Source organism: Phoxinus phoxinus (genome assembly GCF_949152265.1).
Source record: "Phoxinus phoxinus genome assembly, chromosome: 5".
Taxonomy (NCBI): domain Eukaryota; kingdom Metazoa; phylum Chordata; class Actinopteri; order Cypriniformes; family Leuciscidae; genus Phoxinus; species Phoxinus phoxinus.
Window position 1 is genome coordinate 38,341,194 of NC_136880.1, and position 22,106 is coordinate 38,363,299.

Consider the following 22,106-nt stretch of genomic DNA (forward strand, 5'->3'; position numbering starts at 1 on the left):
ATGGGTTAAATGTGATTTTGGCTCTATTAACAGTATTTTGACTCATTTGCAAAGAAGAAGATTTTCAGTCATATTTTTCACAAAACAGACAAAAGCAAAAGAGAGAATTGTACTTTTGTACACAATTTATGTACAGTAAAGTATAATTACAATTGATATGAATGTCCAATAACAAAATATAAATTTGTTATTGTACAAATAAAACACAATAACAAATTACTCCACAGAGCCTTATGTTAAATGTTGGTTAACTAGATTCCAGAGGTCTTTGTGTGCCCAGCTCAGAGCTGGGGTGTTGCCCTTGCAGATCGAGGTGGGGCGCTACAAGGGTGTCCCAGAAGAGGACAGATTATGTGTTTTGTGTGATTTAATGGTTGTTGAGGATGAATGGCATTTTTTGTTTTTTTGCCCGTTATATCATGATTTAAGAACGGGTATGTTTGAGAGAATTCAATATAAAAAGCCTGATTTGTTTTGGATGACGGATGGGGATATGTTGAACTGGCTTTTTGAAAATGAAATCTATAGTCTGGCTAGATATGTGGAAAAAGCGTGGAAACTTAGGCAAAGACATTTATACCCTGACCTAAATTGACGTTGTCTTGTCTTGTTTTGTTTGTTTATATTGTGAAAATGATGGTAATGTATTGTGTATGATGTTCATCTTTCTATGTTCTTTGTTTCATGGTCATCTTTGTGTATTATTTTTGTTGTATGTCATTAGTGTCTTTTAAGCCTATTAGGGCTGGGCATGTAAGTGCAAGACACTTTAATAAAAAATAAATAAAAATAAAAATGTACATTGTTATTGTGGAAACAAAGCATTATATTTTTGTTAATGATATTATAAACACATTAAGCTTTAGTTTTTTTATATATTAGAGTCTGGGTTGTGAGTCACTGGGACTCTTAAAGTTGAAAACGACGGTCAGGTGACATATACTGTATATCATTAATTCAATATGACAAAATGGCTGTAATTGGCTAATGGAGACGTTACAGTAGGCCATCTTTAAATAAATTAAAGACTATATGGCCCTGTTTCCATCTGGTTAAGATGCCTTTTTTGGTGGTTTTATTACAAGTGGTCAGCGCTAAATGCAGGTGGAAACTGGGCAAAACTATTTTTTTTCCCAAGGAACTGAGATCAGCTGCTTTGAAGCATCAGCTACAGTCTGATTTGGTTTAGCATTTTGGAAAGAAAAAGGCCAATAGAAAAGTAAAAATAGTTCTGAGAAAAGATCTAGCATAATTTGTTTGCAGATGCCACAGGATGTGGTGCAGATTGTAACCTGCTATAGAAGGTCTTTAAAGTGTGTGTAAAAAAACAATTAAGAACCTCCTGAGCACACACACACACACACACACACACACACACACACACACACACACACACACACACACACACACACACACACACACACACACACACACACACACACACACACACACACACACACACACACACGGGTCCAGCATATATTAATGAGATGGAGATATGATTGTTAAATGAGAAGTCAAAATGTGCTTACACTGTTTAAAACAGGACTTCGGAGGAACTTTCCATTTCCGTTATAGAGTCTCAGCTGCAGACATTTTCAGTTCTGTTTTTAATCTTTTCATTTTGTGAAGATGGCAGTACATCACCTACTCGTGTTTCTTCTTTTTCTTCTGACCTTCAAAACAGGTAAAAGCACATGTTTATTATGGTGATTGGTTATTAATGGTTGTGACTGCACATGGCATGGCTCAGATACTGTCATTGCACATTTTATATATTTTTTTATACAATTATAAATGTTTTACTTATTTAGCGAAAATCTCAGTTTTTGATTATTCATTTGTAAAAAATATTCTGAAAGAAATTTGTTTTTAAGTTAAAAAAAGTGTGTCAAATCTTAATTTTTTCCTCTCTTTTTTGCCATGCTTGGAAAATACAGATAAACTCCACCATCTAGCAATAAGTGAATTTTAGAACGATTGTGCCAGTGTTAAAGACTTTTGCTGTACTGAGAGGAGTCACTAAACTTTTTAAATGTGACAGAATCATTCCTTTTTATTTTAAGCAATGCATTGTTTGTAATTATTTTAATTATAGGTGTAACGATAAGTAATTATAGGTGTAAAGAGTGTTGTGTAAGTGTGTGATGGTTAGTCACAAAATGTTTGGCAGTTCTGATTATGAAATTCAACAATAATGTAATATCATATCAAAGCATGGATGTATACTGAGACATGCATCTCAGTGTATCCTGCAAATGGGGGAATTTCTTCTATTTAAAAGCATTTTCCTCATATTAGTGAAAACACAACACTTCTTTTTACTCAGTAAGAAGTTGTGAATTTAACTGTTCTACTATGTTATTGTGATGTCCAATAAACTGACATCCGTAGGCGGTCAGCTCTACCAAACCAACTACGTCACTATGAGAGCCAAAGGAATTATACAGATACATTGGTACACAGGCATGAAACAATGGGCTCTTTAGATTGCTTAAACCAAAACATGGGGAAATCATAGACACAGGGTACATGTTTTATGCCTAAACTTTCCTCACTATTGTTTATTTAAGTAATCAGCAACACATATTTCCAAATATGTGCATTATAGCTGTATTGCATTTTTATTATGCTATTCTCTCTTGAAGAAAAGTTTTATTAAATGTCAAACATATTTATTTGATCATGCCCATTTCAGGAAAAATGTACAATGGGACTTTCACCAGCCGCACTCAGAAACAATACTGTATTTTTCTCTCTCCTCAGGGTTCAGTGCTGAGATCTCTGTGTTTGTGAAGACGGGAGATTCTGTTCAACTGGATATACAGACACAGGAACTACCAGAGTTTGACGATTTATTCTGGAGAAATGATAAATCAGAGAATATAGTGAAATATACAAATGCATCTAAAACAGTAAAAATTCACCCTTCCTACAAGGACAGAGTGGATTTCAATAATAAAAGCTTCTCTCTCACACTGAAGAACATGCAGAAGACCGACAGTGGACTCTATACAGCAACAGCAAGTGGAGATTCAGAGAACAATATTGTTACATACAGAGTATCTGTTATAGGTGAGTGTAATTTTTCTTGTCGTGTTCAGATCATTTAAGACTCATTGATGTATTTTATTTTGTGCAATGTCATACAGCACAGATATAAGTAGTGAAATGTTTATGTTTAAAATAAAAGATAAAGTGAAATAGGGGGGAGACCGAGGATGAAAGGAACACCTTTTGTTTGAGAACTCAGTGGTTGTTTGTGATATATCGCTCAAAATGTGATCCATGGTAGCCATATTTGTCTGCTACAAATACAACTCACATGGACATGCATAACACAATCACAGATTATGTGAGTTAATGTCAAACACAACGAGTTACATTGTTACAACCTAGGGTGAGTAGTAACACTAGCTGGGGAAAGATGTAACAAGGAGATGTAATTTGCTGAAATAAGATCCACACCATCTAAATTTATGCAAGAATGTGATTGAAGAACAAACAGAGGTGGGTAGAGTATCCAAAAACTGTACTCAAGTAAAAGTACAAGTACTTCTAGAAATATTTACTCAAAGTAAAAATAAAAGTAACAATCTTAATAGTTACTTGAGTAAGAGTAAAAAAGTATCCAATGAGAAAACTACTCAAGTAGTTAGTTACTAGTTACTTCGGATCATAGGCCGATATATATGATATATATATAAAACATGATATGATTTAGATATTTTTTATTTAAATGACTATTATTATCATAATTAGTATCCAATGAGAAAAGTATCCAATGAGAAAACTACTCAAGTAGCTATAGTTAGTTACTTCGGATCATAGGCCTATATATGATATATATATATATATATAAAACATGATATTATTTAGATATTTTTTATTTAAATGACTATTATTATCATAATTAGATAGGCTATCTTTGCCACAAAAACAGAAGAGACAAGCATTATTTCTGCCATCTGTAGCCCGAAAATCATTGCCTGTCCTTTGGTTTGTATAATAGTAACTTATACAACTACAGTTGGATTATTAGACAATGTCGAAATATAGTGAATCTGCGGAGTTTTGCATTTAAAGGCATGTAAAGGGAAACATTGACACAGAGAAGAAAGAGTTCAAACTCTTCACATGTGCTCGCGCTGACCGCTACTGAACATCTGAACACAAACGACGATCAAACGCACATCGACGGATCTTCTTCTGTCTGTTCTCCAAAATGTAGCTAATCAAATGTATATTTCGGCATGCATGTTTAAACTGGTCAACAGTGTCTAAGGCAGGCAAAGGCATTCGTTTTCAAGTTGAGTTCGCACGCCACTGCGCAATACACACACATTACCGCGGGATGGCGGGTGTTCATTTCATATTATGTGGACAATGGTAGCTTATTTATTGTATAAAGTAATGTATAGGCCTATGTCCAAAAAAACGGGTAATGTCATACTTTGAAGTAGTGCTATCATATTGTAATAATCTGTTTGGTTGTAAAATGTATTACCTGAATGAAATTAAATCGAATATCGTCCTGTGGAACGATATTCGTTCCACAGGATATATCGTCCTCAGCATACGAAGATAATAGAGATCTTCATCGCTGGCAAAAATTATGCATTTGCAGATTTGCTTTCACTTGACTGTACTGTAGGTCCACAGCCACTTCATCCAGCTTTCTTAATGTTCTTAAATCTTCCTGTGACGTCTCTGAGTCGAGTGTGAATTGAAAGCGCTTCAGACGATTCAGTGCGTGCAGGAAACTGAACAGATCATACAAACTGATTCGCGAACCGATTTAGACAGATCTGCCCACTTGTTTGATGAAGTCTTTGAACAGAATCGACTCAAAAGAGTGATTCATTTGTGAATTGAGCATCGCTCATGCCCAGAAAAAAAGATACAGCGCGCTTGGAATAAACTACGCATTTAACAACACTTACTGCATTAAAATAAAGTAACGAGAGGAACGTCGCTCAACGTAACGAAGTAAAAGTACCGTTTTTTTATTAGAAATGTACTCGAGTAAAAGTAAAAAGTACCCACATTTAAATCTACTCTTAAAAGTACAATTTTCCCCAAAAAATACTCAAGTAAATGTAACGAAGTAAATGTACTTCGTTACTACCCACCTCTGAGAACAAATAATAGTCAGTTTTGAATAAAGTGAACAATTTAAAGTAACAAAAAACAACACAATTTAGAACTAAAGCAATTTCCGTGTGTGTTTGTGTAAGTGTACTGTATTCCTGTAACATAACAGTTCAGTAGCTATGTTGCCATCCACCTATTTTGTGTGAACTTTGGGATATCACACCGAGATGCACATCAATTCATATGAAAAATCATATGTGTTCAATTGAGGTGGATAATGTGTTTATCCGATGGATAAGACATGCGCATAAGCTATGATGTAAACATATTTACCACATAAATTGAACTGATACAACTATTCCCACCCCCTAACAGCAATACAGTAACTTGCTGTTTTAGCATGTGGGTTTGAAGTTAGCATGAATGCAAAGCACCAAATTAAACTAGAGAAATAGCTACTTTAGATTATGCAGGTGTAACCTGTCCTACTCGGCCGACTCAGAGCCGGATTCGAACCGGGGTCTCCGGCGTGTCCCACGCCACAGGTGCACAAACACGGATGCTAAAGGCCGCAGCCTCTAACGTCAGTAGCTAACACACCTCTTGAGGCCAGGGGAGTGAGGTTTACACACACAGTTCTCACTGGCCTACATCCGTTACACAAGTCAAATAACTATCTACAATACAATGACTGCTAGGCAAAGAATAATCTTGATTAAAAAAAGAAGAAGTACGTTCCTTCCTGAAAATCAGTTTTCTTGGTCATAAAATGTACAATGTTGCTCACAGAAAGATGCCAGTTCTCATCACAACAGATGTTACTGTAAAACACTCCCCGTTCTTCCCCTTAATGCCATTTTATTAATCATTTCTCTGCAACTCCATGAACTGTATGAACATGAACAGTTTCAGTCATGCACAGTCTGTAAACAGCTATTTTTGACAGCTTAAAACAGTGTAAGGACATATGAAATTGTTAAAAAATAAATGTGTGTTTCAGACGCTGTGGATTCTCCTGTTCTGTCTGTAAACTCAAACTGGTCCAGCAGTGACTCCTGTACTGTGAACTTCACATGCAGAGCTCATGACCTCATGATAAACTCCAGCTATCAGAACAACAGATGCTCTCCAGAGGAAGTGACATCACATGAGAACTACACTCTAATCCTGCACTGCAATGAGGAATACATCATCTGTAACCATAGCAATCCAGTTAGCAGCAAAAAACAGAGAATAAACATTACACAGCTCTGTGTCATTAATAAAGGTATCTTGTCGCACACACACACACACACACACACACACACACACACACACACACACACACACACACACACACACACACACACACACACACACACACACACACACACACACACACACACACAGACTTTTAGTTTTGGTTTACTAAATCTAGTCTAAGGCCGTGTGTCCACCAAAGCGTTTTTTCACGCGGCTGGCTTTATTTTTCAATTGTTTTCAATGGGAACGGCGTGTTTTTATTGAAAACAATTGAAAAAACACGGCAGCCGAGTTAAAAAACGCTATGGTGGACACACGGCCTAACTGCTGAATTAATTGACCTCAGAATACCTGAATTATTAACTGTAGTTCTCAATGCTATGTCTCATTTTCAGAGTACAACAAAGGTGACGATGAGCCTAAGCCACTTCTCCTGTTTTGGCCTTATATTTTGGTGGCAGTGTGTCTTTTTTTGGCAATTGCACTATTTCTAGCATTTCTCTACAGCAAGCGTAAAAAAGGTATGTTGCTTCGTACATATTTTCTATATGAAAAACACGTCATTACACGCAATGAAGTGTGTATCAAATGTAAGCCAAAACTGTGTATCATATGCACGTAAAAACTTATTTTCGCGTATAAATTGCACAATAAAACACTGTGTGCTAAAGAGACGCATTTACGTGAGAACCTCACACTTTTAATACTTATTTTCTCTACTGAATATTTTTAGATCCTATATTCACCTAAACACGATGCAACCTTTTCAGGTTTAAATGTCACAGTGTTTTGCACATACCAGTTGAGAACAGAAATTTATTTGTGCTTGTGCCAAAAAAGTTTAAGCAAAAGAGCATCAAAAGAGTAGCATAAGATCAAATATGATGCAAAGGATTACTAAAAACGAATGTAATAAATATATTATAACTGAAATGGCTTACACTACACCTGATACATGATACTGATATAAACTTTTTCTATATAGTCAGATACAGAAGGACAGTGGACTACAACACAATACTACAGGGAATCCGTTTAGAGCAGTTTAGAATTCACAGCCAATATAAAAATCTCTTTTGTGCTTACAAAAATCAAGTGTAGCGTCAGTTCTGGCAGGTCACGTTAGTAAAGCTCGCATCCGCTGACTCTCAGCTGATCCACGTCTACCTAAAGGAATACGACGCCTATCACTGTATACACATATAAGCTTTACTACAGTATTATCAGCAGCTATCTCGTCTCTCAGGAGCGAACTACCCTCCTCCATCCCCAGCTCCTCTTCTCGTCAGTCAGGATGTGGCATTCTGATTCCCCTTGAATCCGACTAAAATTCACTATTTATGATGTACATTCAAATTAATTAATGATATCTGTATGCTAAATGTCATTCGTATATGACGATAGTGGTCCTGACAGAACTGCACGCTAAATTTAAATTAGCTAAAAAACAACATTTAGCTTTTTTTAATAAATTAATGTTCTTTTTTATTTGATATGTGTCTTTGTTGAAATACTGTATTACTGAACAGTCTAAACCTCTAGGTGCTCAAGAAGATGGTAGTAGAGTCCATGCTCAAGTTGAGGTAAGATTCAAATTACTATTCTTTTATTCATGTTGGAAATATCTTGGGAGGATATATCATATCATATGCATCCCTTTCTGCAATGTTTACTTATTCTTTTGTCTTGAGGTTTTGCTTCCATACACATAAATAAGTGATTCTCAACCTTATCAGAACATAATGCTGTATATCCTTACTTTTTTTGATAGAACATTATAAATCATTTTTTTCGTTTAAATATTTCAGGCTCAAGAAATGCAGAAAAACAACAGTGACGGTCATACAAATGATATTCCAGAACAGCAGGTGAGAATAATATAAAAAGTTGGCTAAGATTTTGAAAAAGGCTTTTATGAAATGCTTGTTCTATAAACTGTAGGTTAGTGAATGTTCTATTAAATTGTCTTTATTTAGTTTAGTAATTGTTCAGCTAAACAGGATTATTCAGAGGACATTTAACAAAAATGTATTTAATAAGGTTCAAGACCAGACACAAGAGCAAGCGGGAGATAATCGACTCATCACAATCTACTGCACAGTAGGACAACACCAAAAACCTGCAGTCCCCGTCGAAACAGACCATACAATTTATTAAACGGTGTGCAAACAACCATAACCAAACTCCATTTGGAACCACCAAACACTATGCTCATTATGCATACAATGAAACTGTGGCTGTTTGTCTCATGGGGAAGTTTCACACAGGCTGATATTAAAATGGCACCCTATCTTATCATGTCTGCCATGTCATTATATAGAAAAAAATAATGAGAACAGTATGCATTTAGTAAGAACTGTTATAATAAGATAATAATAATAACTGTTCATACATGCAGTATGAACAGAACTAGCATTTGTTTAGTATTGGTTTCAACATCCAGATCCAAACTGTCTTTATTCTATTCTGAATTTGATTTTGTACACATAACTTCCAAAAACATTCCCGCAGTGAATATTAACTGAGGTAAACCTTGTGACAACTAACCCCGGTTTGCCCCACATGAAAATCAGTAGAATAAAACTGAAGATGGATATAATATTGACCTCATCACCTTCCATATTATATTTAACAAGTATGCATTTCAATTTATAAAGCCAGACAAGTTAATGCATACAAATGCAAATCCATCTGGGTCAGTGTGGATGGTTAGCGATCCAATAGCAATGTACAGAATTTTAGTTGGATGTGGTAGATATGTGAACTCCAATTCAACATTTGATTCGATAATTCACGTCACAGGACAGATAACCGTTTAAAATGAAAACGAAAAAAGTAATTGCATCTTAAAACTAATGCTTATCATTTTTTTCTATAATATGTGTGTAGCCTTCTAACCTTTTAAAATGTGCATTTGTGTGAACAGTTGTTTTAACTCTAATGTGAAATATTTTGTAGAACTGAAACTATAATTAACACTTTAATAAATAAATCATGTAATATTTTTTTGTTTGAAAGGAATGCAGAAATACTGCTCAGAACAAACTGTCAATGATGTATTAAAACAGTATGCCTATACCCTGAGTTTCACGGGTTGCTTTATATGCCTCAAATTTACAAAGGGAAAGGGAATGAGATTTGCTGGCTTTGTGTCTGATGCATGACCTGCAGAGGTTTCCACAGTCTGTGAATTCATCGCAGATGAACGCTTTTCAAAACACGGCATTATTTGTTTAACTCAGAGATGTCCAATCCTGCTCCTGCAAAGCCACTGTCCTACAGAGTTTAGCTCCAACCCCAATTAAACACACCTGAACCAGATAATCGAGGTCTTACTAGGCATACTAGAAACTTCCAAGTAAGTGTGTTGAGGCAGGCAGGAGCTAAACTCTGCAGGACAGTGGCCCTCCAGGACTGAGTTTTAACTATTCAAGCCATGTGAATTCACTGTACCATTTTGGGTAAAAGCAACGATTCTTTACGGCAAACTCAGTGTAAGGAAATGTGGTCATCACTGGTTGTGAAGGCGGTTCATGAAGTGCAGACAAGTCAATGGGCATTGTGACGATCTGTGTCACCGCTACACTCCTGTGATGAAATAGGCCTATCCGTGTCTGTGTCCTGAGGAGCCTCAGGTGCCGCTTCACTCGCTGTCGCCTCGTAGTAAGCTAAAGCAGACTCCGATGTAGATGAGACATTTTCTCCTTCACGCTCATCTTTCCGGGCTTTTTTGAAAAAGCGTAATATTGTACTTTGCGCACTTGCCATTGTCACCGGATATTAATGAACTCTCACGCGAAGATGACAGCGTTACGCACAACACATGAGGTAACTTTTTACTCATACAATTTTAGAGCATACAACTAATGATGAAGAATAAGAAAATCAGTACAAACACAACCCCTCCACTTAGGCTACACCAAAGTCCCGTTCAAGTCCAAAATCACAAGTATTTTTAATGCATTTTGACTGATAACCACAGATGGCGACATAGTATATTATTTCTGCCATAGGTAGGTTATGTGGAGATATTGTTGCCTGCTCTCAACATATGACTCTCAACTACGTGTGTGTAGCTATATGAACCGAGATGTTGGAGGTGAAATATGGCCTGTGAGTGTTTCCATCAGAAGGAGATAATGAGATAATGTGTGAGGTGTGTGAACTCTAATGGCGCTTTTCCACTACACAGCTCGCCTCGTCTCGCCTCGACTCGCCTTTGTTTGGTTTTCCACTGTGTAAAAGTTGTACCGGTACCTGCTTCCAGGTACTTTTTTTCGTATCACCTTCAGCGAGGTTCTAAGCGAGCTGAGGCGATACTAAAACGTGACGTGAAACACAGCAGACTGCTGATTGGTCAGCGAGAATCGTCACTATTCACTGCGTCATCATTGCACGCGCCAGACGGAGTATCCTGAATAACCCCGGCATTTTTAAATAGTTTGGCCAGAGATTGCGTGATATACCCATTACTAATATTATGTAAAACAGCATACACTTGATTTCTTCCATTGTCCTGTGTGTGTGGGTAGCGGGTGTGTGTCGCGTCGCTATGACGACCAGGCACTATTGTGGAGGTACAGTCTGCAATGGAAAACGGAGCGAAAAGCGAGCCGAGACGAGGCGAGTCGAGTCGAGCTGGTACTGGTAATGGAAAAGCGCCATAAGTGAAAGGTTTTTGACACTCTGATTGGTGCATTTTCTTTACATCATTAGGCTATATAGGCTAATGTAGTTTTTCCTCCACAAGTTACGGATATATTATTGCTCAACCCATTCAATATAATAACACAATAAATAAATAAGTACAGACAGACAGACAGAACTATAGACAGATATCAGTTAACCTGGCGAGCGTGCAATTGTGGTGCCGTGAGCAGGCTACTTTACGTTTGACGAAGTTTGTGTGTAGATATTTACATCTTTTCTATTGTATTTGTGCAGTTTTTTTTTCTTTGTTGTTGCCATTTTTCTTTTCTTTGTTACCTTTGTTACTGTTTCTTTGGGACTGTTTAACCTCTCGAGCACTGTAAATAAACAGCACTTTACACCTAACATCACTGCGAGTATTGCCATAGCCTACTTCTTTTTTTTTTGCGAACCCAGTTTCGCCGGGACAGCGGGGTTTTTCTCACACAGAACTAGACAGACAGACGGACGGATGGAGATAATTGCGGACAATTGCGACCGGTGGGATTAAATGGGTTAATTCAATATGAAAAAAATGTCTGTAGTTGGCCACCAGGTGGAGACATTACAGTATCCTTAAATATTGTATTATATTGTATATTGTATAAATTGTAATTAATTGTATTATATATATTGTAATAAAATATTGTATAGGCTATATGGACCTGTTTTCACCTGGTATTATGAAAACAGTTGTTTGGCGATGTTTGGCGATTCAGACAAGTGTTCAGCGCTAAATACTGGTGGAAATAGGATCAAAAACTAAATTTGGAAAATTAACTGAGATCAGCAACCTCGAAGCATCAGCTATAGAATGAAAATGAAGTCACATGCAGTTGATGTCTTTATGTCACTGAGATAACAGAATATCACAACAAGTGGCATTTATTTAAAACACACACACACACACACATACACACACTTTGTGACTGTGAAACGTTAGTAGGAAGTTAGGGCAACTGACTCACCCTAAACCACCAAAATAACTGACTGAAGTCACAGCTCAAAAAAGAGGCCCAGCAAATAGAAGTTAGTTCTGAGAAAGTTTGTGCATCATTTATTTGCATATGATGCTTGGTTTGGCATTTTATTTTGTAAGGTTTAAGTGTACAAATCTGTATGACCATTACAAATCATGCGTGTTGTTTCCAGTGTGTTACTTTCTGTTTTTGATGTAATAAGGTTCTTTCATTTTCAGCCAACTAGGCAGAATGTTTTATTTTTCGCCTGTTGTAACTTCTGTTTCTATATACATCTTGATGCCAGTGTCAGAACGTGCTGCTAAATGTGTAAAATGTATCAGAAAGTGTATTTTGCTGAATTCATTAGTGGTTTATTTACAATGATTTAACTTTCACTAAAAAAATAACAAATAATTAAATGGCCACGATGAGAAGGATCTGAAAGATTACGTGTATTTTCAGTTAACTTTAGTCCATTTACATTGTTACTGTGCCTCAACATGCAATCAACTGAAGCAGTGAATGTAATGGTGTGAACCAAATGGCCCATACAGACGTATGGCCTAGAAACTGCAAAAAATAAGCAATACAAAGCTCAAATAATAAAAGTAACATCAACAATCAAATGCTAATTTAAAAAATATATGTCTTACTGTAAGTCGTAGCTCTGAGCTTCCCTAAGATCAAGAGGCAGAGAACTCCAAAGGACAGGAGCATATGAAGAAAAGTGGTTTCAGAACATGTCCTTGTTTGATGTCAAAAATTGTCTAGCAAATGCATCAACATTATCTAAACAAGAGGCATAACCCCATTATTTAACTTATCTAAACACAATATTTGACTTACAGCAAAAAACTTTAGACACATGCTGTTAAGTTAAATTTGAGAAGAAAAAAAAAGTTAATGGTTAAAAAGTATAGATTCATCATTGTTAAATAAAGAGATTTGAGATCAAAATGAGTGCAGCCTATTGGTTGTGAACACATAGTGCAACCTAGGAGAAACAAGGAAGCTGATTGGCCATTGAAACTACACGCCACACATAACCAGGTGTGTGTGATTACCAGCAAGCTGAGAGATCTTTGTGAGCAGTGGATGTGCTTCTCCTACCATAGAATAAGTTGGTGGTTTTGGTGGTTATAAAACCAAAGGAGAAAGATTGTTAATCAGCATTGTGACGATTGAGTTTGGAGTAAACCACATGCTGAGGATGTTCAAAGACTGCTGGGAACTTTGTCCTTTGTAGTGACTCATATATTATTATGTTTTCTGTATAGGTTATTAAGCTAACCATCTGAAATAATCATTGAAAACAAGTACAAGAAGATCGAAGTCATTGCTGAAAGATTTTCAATAAATTGCTTCGATGATGAAGAATTAGGTGCTTTGAGTTATTCCATGCACACTCAAAAGTTAATTGAAGCCTTTTTCAAGTTTGGGCAGACATTGAGGCAAAGAAACCCTGATAACTTGACAATTGCTTTCTTTAAAACTTCTCAATAAAACATTCAATCCTTCTGCAACTAAAATCAATCTGAATTGATAAATGACTTTCTGACAGCAGCAAAGATTTTGCATTTTTTCTGTTGCTAATGCGACAAGAGTCATATAATAAACATCTTGCATCCAGGTTCAAAGTGAATATAGTTTTAAAAATTAAAAACACAAACTGAAAAAAATAGTCAATAAAACTGCAGTAAAGAGTCACTTTTGATAAATAAAGCAGATGTTTAATAATAAATCTTGATCAAGATTGTTTTGAAAGTGTATGGTAACTTTTAATAGAACATTATCAATAACGTTTTTCATTAAAAAAAATTCAGGCTCAAGAAATGCAGAAGAACAACAGTGATGGTCATACATATGATATTCCAGATCAAATCTACTGCACAGTAGGACAACACCAAAAACCTGCAGCCCCCGTCGAAACAGGCCATACAATTTATTCAACGGTGTACAAACAACCAACCAGGGAACCAACCAAGGAACCACCCACCATTTCATCTGAAGACGCATAACATGAAACTGTGTTTGTCACATAGGGAAGTTTCACAAGGGCTGGTCTATAAATGACATCCTAATCTTATCTCTCTATGGTAGAAAAGATAAAAACAGTATGCTAGTAGGCTGAAATTTAGCCAAGGCTTTTTGTCCAATTAAAACGTGTTTTCTCTTGCATTGATTTGTAGTATTGGTTTCAAACACAAAGACCAGGGTTGCATTTCTCAAAAGCATCGACTATTTGATCATACTTCATGAGGGTTAATGCCCTCCGAGTTGTCCATTGTCAGGTTTTAATGGAAGACGGCGAGGTGTGAACCGGCCGACGCGCAGCGGAGTGGTCAGTGCTGGAAACAGGGCCAAAACAAACAAAATTTAGCAAATTAACTGAAAATATATATATATATATATATATATATATATATATATATATATATATATATATATATATATATATATATATATAATTAAAGCTGCAAGCAGCGATTGCGGGCCCAAGCCGGTGGCACCGCCACCCTGGTGCCTTTAGTTGCACTAAAGGCACCGGGTGGCGGTGCTACCGGCTTGGGCCCTCCATCGCTGCTTGCAGCTTTAATTATATATATATATATATATATATATATATATATATATATATATATATATATATATATATATATATATATATATATGCTTGGAAACATCACAGTGGAGCGGTGCTTACTGTGAACGGTACGAACTGTACAACTGACTATTTAAACAGAGCAGTGTAATTTTTTTATGTTAGGTTGACTATTTTATTATTACATTTTATTAAGGCTATAATGAACATGCTGCGATGTCAAGATTGGAATGCTGTGTGTGTGTGTGTGTGTGTGTGTGTGTGTGTGTGTGTGTGTGTGTGTGTGTGTGTGTGTGTGTGTGTGTGTGTGTGTGTGTGTGTGTGTGTGTGTGGCTCGATCGAATGGAGACATAAAAACATACTCCGTCATTTTGTTCACACAGGACATCATTCAAAGTGTTTCTCTATATTTGTGTACACTCGCAATAAAGCACAACATTGTGCTTTTGTTAAACTATAAACTCTTGTCAAACTGTAACCTACAACTGTCACCCAACCAAAATATCACACACACACACACACACACACACACACACACACACACACACACACACACACACACACACACACACACACACACACACACACACACACACACACACACACACACACACACACACACACACACACACACACACACACACACACACACACAGAATGGCAGAGAGACAGAGAGAGACACAATCCACATTCAAACCACAATATCTGACTTTCTGTTGGTCGGAGCTAATGACTGTAAATTAGAAAGTTGTTCGGCTTGATAAGATCAATATACACGCTGAGTTTTGTAACTGTAGGTAAAACTATAACTAAGTTATAACACACTTTATGCATCCTTTTTTAATCATAAATTTGTTTCCTCGCCACGGCCAAACCGTTCGAGATATCAAAAATCCCCTGGCAATTTATCATCTTCCATGTCTTGACTTCATGCTGACCGAGTTTCGTGGTCATCGGATGAATTCTCTAGGAGAAGTGTTTCAAATGCGAGAGCAAGCGTTCTCCAATCAACCCGTAATAGCCGACTTCCTGTTGGGCTGGCGTAAAACTTGACCCAGGGAAAGTTGTTCGGCCCGATTAAATCTATAAGTGTACCGAGTTTCATATTAATTCATGCAAGCGTGTTTGATATACGGACAAGTGTTCGAATCCCATTCCAGGGGGCGCTGTCGAGCCCCCCTGCCACGCCCGGGTACCAGCTTCAGCCTGGCCCTGATGGCCGCGGGTTCTGACCTGTGTGCAAAATTTCAAGAGTTTTCGAGCACGTTAAGGCCCTCAAAAGTGCCAGAGATTTTGCACACAGCAGAGAAAGGGTTAAACTAAACTAGCCCCCCTCCTCACACACACACACACACACACACAGAGGGGCAGAGGGAAAATGCTCCAAACAGTACACATTCAAACCAAAATATCTGACTTCCTGTTGGTCGGAGCTAATGACTGTAAATTAGAAAGTTGTCCGGATCGAAGAGAAGAATATACGTACCGAGTTTGGTTACTGTAGGTAAAACTAATACCCCATTTTTGACTAAAGGTGGCGCTACTGAGCCCCTTACCACGCCCGTTTCTGAAACTTCGCACATGTCTATTACACAATAAATGTCAAATGCATGTTGAGTTTCATGCAATTTGAAGCATGTTAAGAGCCTCAAATGCATCCAAAAAGAATATAAAAGTTTAAAGCGTTGCCATGGCGACAGTATTAAAGATATCAATAATCCTTTCACAGGTCTACATCTGTCGTGTGTTTACATTATACAGATGAAGTTTGAAGCAAATCGGGTAAAAATAAGAGGGTGATTTCAAAGCATTTTGAAAGTGACACACTTCCTGCTGCCAGTTGGTGGCGCTATAACTTTGACTCACAATAGTCACATCCATGTGATCGGCCTCTTACAGCGAACACACTGCTGAAGTTTCATCAAGATCAGTTAATGTATGAGGATGTTATAACACACTTCCTGTTTCCAATATTCGCCATAAATTCGTTTCCTCGCCACGGCCAAACCGTTCGAGATATCAAAAATCCCCTCGCAACTTTTCATCCTCAATGTCTTGACTTCATGCACACCGAGTTTCGTGGCGATTGGTTGAATCGTCTAGGAGGAGTATTTTAAATTCCATTGCATGTGTTTTTTAAACTACGCCAAATAGCCGACTTCCTGTTGGGCTGGGGTAAAAAGTCAGAGCATGAAGGATATATGAACCGATGAGATCTATAAGTGTACCGAGTTTCATATTATTTCATGCAAGCGTGTTTGATTTATGGACCAAGTTTTCGGACCCCGTTACAGGGGGCGCTGTCGAGCCCCCCTGCCACGCCCGGGTACCAGCTTCAGTCCGGCTCTAATGGCCGCGGGTTCTGACCAGTGTGCAAAGTTTCAAGAGTTTTTGAGCACGTTAAGGCCCCCAAAAGCTGCAAAAACCTTGAAAAAAAAATTATTATAAAGAAGAAGAAGAAGAAGAAGAAGAAATATAGCTGCAAGCAGCGATTACGGGCCCAAGCCGGTGGCACCGCCACCCCGGTGCCTTTAGTTGCACTAAAGGCACCGAGGTGGCGGTGCCACCGGCTTGGGCCCTCCATCGCTGCTTGCAGCTATATTTATATATATATATATATATATATATATATATATATATATATATATATATATATATATATAAAAACCGCCACCCCGGTGCCTTTAGGGTTCCTGTGCACGACGGGCAATAACGTAACTCCGCTTTGACTGTCGAGAAGAAGTCTGCTTTAGAGCTTGCATCAGTGTGGGTTCTGCAAAAGTGCGCATCGAGGGCACATATCAACCACAAAGTATGCGTGAGCACCCTTCTGAAACCTAAAATGAAAAATAAGACACCCTACAGTCTCATGGACTTAACGGCCACATGAAATCAGCAGCCATTGTAAGTACACAACACCGAAAATTCCTATGAAGTGTGGTATATATATTCATTGAAATTACTGTACTTTAAAACACTTGTTTAAAAGAAAAAACACATGTATACATAGTATAAAACACTAGATGGCACAATATACCTAGTTTTAATAGTCTTTCTGCCCCCCTCCCCACACACACAGAGACAGGGGGGGCTGTCTGTGTGTGTGCCCTCCCTCCCCTCCCCACACAGACACACACAGGGGGGCTGTCTATGTGTGTGTGTGTGCCCTCCCTCCCCTCCCCACACAGACACACACACACACACACACACACACACACACACACACACACACACACACACACACACACACACACACACACACAGAATGGCTGGGGGAACTCTGTCAGAGAGAGGCAGAGAGAGACAAAACCACATTCAAACCAAAATATCTGACTTCCTGTTGGTCGGAGCTAATGACTGTAAATCAGAAAGTTGTCCGGCTCGATGTGCACAATATACATACCAAGTTTTGTGACTGTAGGTAAAACTAACCCCCCCACTTTTGTCAAAAGTAACACTTCCTGCTGCCAGTTGGTGGCGCTATAACTTTGACTCACATTAGTTACATCCATGTGATCGCTCTCTTACAACAAACACGCTACTGAAGTTTCATCAAGATCAATTCATGTATGAAGACGTTATAACACATCGTGTTTCTCTTTTCTCGCCATAATTTCGTTTCCTCACCACGGCCAAACTGTTCGAGATATCAAAAATCCGTCAGCAATTTAGTATCCTCAATGTCTTGACGTCATGCTGACCGAGTTTGGTTGCGATTGGATGAATTTTCTAGAAAGAGTGTTTCAAATTCCAGGGGCATGCGTTTTCATACCACCCACAATAGCCGACTTCCTGTTGGGCTGGCGTAAAACTTAGAGCACGAAAGTTGTTCGGCCCGATGAGATCTAAATGTGTACCGAGTTTCATATTATTACATGCAAGCGTGTTTGATATATACGGACAAGTGTTTGAATCCCATTCCAGGGGGCGCTGTCGAGCCCCCCTGCCACGCCCGGGTACCAGCTTCAGCCGCGGGTTCTGACCTGTGTGCAAAATTTCAAGAGTTTTCGAGCACGTTAAGGGCCCCAAAAGTTAGGGATGCATCGATCCGATATTCAGTATCGGTATCGGCTCCGATATTGCCATTTTTGCCAGATCGGGTATCGGTCAGACGAGGCCGATCCAAATCCGATATTGTGCGTATACTATTCTGTGCTATTGTTAAGCCCCACAAAAGGCACAAAAACATTATAAAGCACCATAAAGTTGTCGTGCACTATATTATAAGTGTTCGGAAGCCATTATATAGTATAATGTGAGATAGAAATTAATATTTAAGTCATTAAATTCAAGATCACGTTCACTTTTCCCTCCGCTGCGGCTGTCAGTCATTCTCCATTCAGCATCAAGCAGTGCGTCACGTTCGGTTACGAGTCAACACGATGAAAAACTCTCTCCAAGATGATTCAAAGTTACTATAATTATACTTGATCTGTAGATAAAGGGCTATGGTTTTGCATTAAACAACTTTATCTTGCTGGACTTTATTGCTGTACCTTAATCATGTTAACGTTACTTTCTACCGGGTGTCTCTCACAACACTGGAGAGCATTATAATTGTTCTTCACGCGCAGAGTAACTGACATTTAAAACTGTTTAAAGAAAATGCTCTGTTTAAAGAAACGATTGCATAGATGGATAGATACTGTATAATACACTACGCATCAATATGCCTTTCCTTTGTGATTTGAACTTTTCAATGCGGAATCGACGCGCTGCGCGCTGTGACTCGTGTTGCTTCATGCGCATCATTCTGCGCTCGCGATGCGCATAAGCGCTGTGTGCCGCACTGTACTGGAGCCTTTCATATCATAATACAGCGACGCAATGAACGATTATTTCTAGTTCTGTCCTATCTATCATATGTTGCTGCCTCATTAAACCGCTGTGCTATAAATTTAAAACATGTCTCAATTTTATAGTAGGCCTAGGCTATATATAAAATAATTAATCTTTTTGATTTTTGTTATCTTGTTTTTCATGAATGTATTTTACAACAATACAAAGAGCAATGTGTAACGTTTTACCAAATTTAGTGTTACACTTATTGTCTCATATTTGTTCCCCACTAAATGTTTTTTTCATGTTCAGATTTAATACAATTATTGTGCACTTGTGATTTTTTTTTTGGCTAAATTTTACTGCTGAATTATCCACTAATCTAGTTTATAATAGCATTTTTGTCACAGATTATGATCATATTTTTTTTTATTTGTTGTTTTTCTTTATAATGAAGTTGTCTGTATTAAGTAGATTGTGTTTAACACAAAATAGTGACTATCAGTTCAACACACAGAGTTATAGAAATTCTACTTGATTAAAAATAAAAAACTGTGCTGGTATCGGATTGGTATCGGTATCGGTCGATACTCAGAATGTTTGGTATCGGATCGGATCGATTCTGAAAAAATGGTATCGTTGCATCCCTAAAGTGCCCGAGATTTTGCACACAGCAGAGACAGGGTTAAACTAAACTAGCCCCCCTCCTCACACACACACACATACACAGATCCCCCCCCCCTCCCCTCCCCACCCCACACAGACAGACACACACACACAGAATGCCAGAGAGACAGAGAGAGACACAATTCACATTGAAACCACAATATCTGACTTTCTGTTGGTCGGAGCTAATGACTGTAAATTAGAAAGTTGTTTGGCTTGATAAGATCAATACACACGCTGAGTTTTGTAACTGTAGGTAAAACTATAACTAAGTTATAACACACTTTATGCATCCTTTTTTAATCATAAATTCGTTTCCTCGCCACGGCCAAACCGTTCGAGATATCAAAAATCCGTCCGCAATTTAGCATCCTCCATGTCTTGACTTCATGCACACCGAGTTTCGTGGTCATCGGATGAATTCTCTGGGAGAAGTGTTTCAAATGCCAGAACATGCGTTTCCATACAGCCCATAATAGCCGACTTCCTGTTGGACTGGCGTAAAACTTAGAGCACGAAAGTTGTTCGGCCCGATGAGATCTATATGTGTACCGAGTTTCATATTATTACATGCAAGCGTGTTTGAGATATGGACATGTTTTTGAATCCCATTCCAGGGGGCGCTGCCGAGCCCCCCTGCCACGCCCGGGTCCCAGCTTCAGCGCGGCTCTAATGGCCGCGGGTTCTGACATTTGTGCAAAGTTTCAAGAGTTTTTGAGCACGATAAGGCCCCCAAAAGTGCCCAAAAGGTAGTAAAATAATAATAATAATAAAGAAGAAGAAGAAGAAGAAGAAGAATAATAAATAATAATCCTAAGAAAAACAATAGGGCCTTCGCCTTTTCAAGGCTTGGGCCCTAATAACAAAAAACCCTTAGAAGAACAATAGGGCTCTGCGCCCTTTCAGGGCTTGGGCCCTAATGAAGCATCAGCTAAAGAATGAAAACAATGTAATCTAAAAATACATAAACAATGGATCTGACCAAATGTAAAAACAATGTATGTGAACACACGAGATGGTCTACGCTTGATACATGTGACATCAGCCTTACTTAAAGTAACTTTTAAGTCACACTTGATGTCACTGCATTAGATCTTTTTTTTCTTCTTTTTTTTTAATACAAGGGACCGGTTTTTAAAAGAAAGATGGAACTAACACACTTTAAGCAAAACGTTTTACACATTTTTTTTTCCAATATTTATAAAATTGATACACAACATTCCTATAGCTCAGACATACTCTACATGCAGGTCATGGGTTTGATTGGAAAGCATAATCTTATAAAATGCACAGTATTTCAATACAATTTAAGTAATTTCGGATAAAAGCTTCTGCCAAATACATAAATGTAAATGTTCAAAATACAAGATAACATGTTTTGCCACTTTGTTGTGGTTATGAAACGTATAGTGGGAAGTGAGGGCAACTGACTTCCACCCTCTAAAAACCACCAAATGACCTGACTGAACACCGTACAAAAAGGCCCAGAATTAAAGTTAGTTCTGAGGAAAGATCTAGCATCATTTGCTTGCATACAGTATGCTGCTTTGTTTGACATTTTGTTATTTTGTGTGGCTTAAGTGTGTGAATCTTTGCAATATGACCATGACATGTCACATGTGTTTTTTCCCAGTGTTACTTTCTGTTTTTGTTCAAATCTAAATAAGGTTGCTGATATCCTTTATACATTCTGATCAAATGTTGTTTCATTAGTGTAATTGACTATAGTGCACTCACACACACTGCTGAGTAGGAAGTGTTTTTGCTGAAGCTTCAGCTGACTGAGCACCGGAAAGTTTGCTTCTTTTTTTAATGCTCATGTTTCCTGCAATGTTGTTCTTTCGTGTTGCACATCTCACTATTTCCAGCCTGCTGTAACTTCTGCTTCTACACTATGCATCTTGATGCAAGTAGCAGGATGTGCTGCTAAACGTGTACAAATGTATCAGAAAGTGTATTTGGCTGAATTCATAAGTGGTTTATTGCAACGCTGTTGCCATGAGAAAGGAAGGAAGTGGTGTAACTTGTTATATGTACGTTTTTTTTTTGTTAAAAACTATTAAAAACCCTTT

At 37.9% G+C, this 22,106-nt stretch overlaps 2 protein-coding genes across 2 annotated transcripts in view; both read left to right on the plus strand.

Annotated features, from left to right (window-relative positions):
- Positions 1 to 1,382: 1,382 nt before the first annotated feature.
- On the plus strand, positions 1,383 to 11,390 carry LOC306998105 (CD48 antigen-like). Its single transcript, XM_079611904.1, has 7 exons — positions 1,383 to 1,687; positions 2,767 to 3,075; positions 6,095 to 6,361; positions 6,732 to 6,857; positions 7,879 to 7,919; positions 8,145 to 8,204; positions 8,377 to 11,390. The coding sequence occupies exons 1-7, from the start codon at positions 1,633 to 1,635 to the stop codon at positions 8,491 to 8,493; spliced, it is 975 nt and encodes a 324-aa protein (XP_079468030.1). The 5' UTR covers positions 1,383 to 1,632; the 3' UTR covers positions 8,494 to 11,390.
- The window catches only part of LOC306998107 (uncharacterized protein), a 514,861-nt gene continuing 495,521 nt past the window's right edge, over positions 2,767 to 22,106 (plus strand). The window contains exon 1 of the mRNA XM_079611906.1: positions 2,767 to 2,845. The gene's annotated coding sequence lies outside the window, so the exon portion shown is untranslated. The remainder of the gene's footprint in view (positions 2,846 to 22,106) is intronic.

What these genes read in the sequence shown, in the direction of transcription:
- LOC306998105 (XM_079611904.1), top strand. Translation starts at nt 1,633, where the DNA reads ATGGCAGTACATCACCTACTCGTGTTTCTTCTTTTTCTTCTGACCTTC. An exon ending in TCTTCTGACCTTCAAAACAG is followed by an intron (nt 1,688 to 2,766) that starts GTAAAAGCACAT and finishes CTCTCTCCTCAG; the next exon opens with GGTTCAGTGCTGAGATCTCT. An exon ending in ATACAGAGTATCTGTTATAG is followed by an intron (nt 3,076 to 6,094) that starts GTGAGTGTAATT and finishes TGTGTGTTTCAG; the next exon opens with ACGCTGTGGATTCTCCTGTT.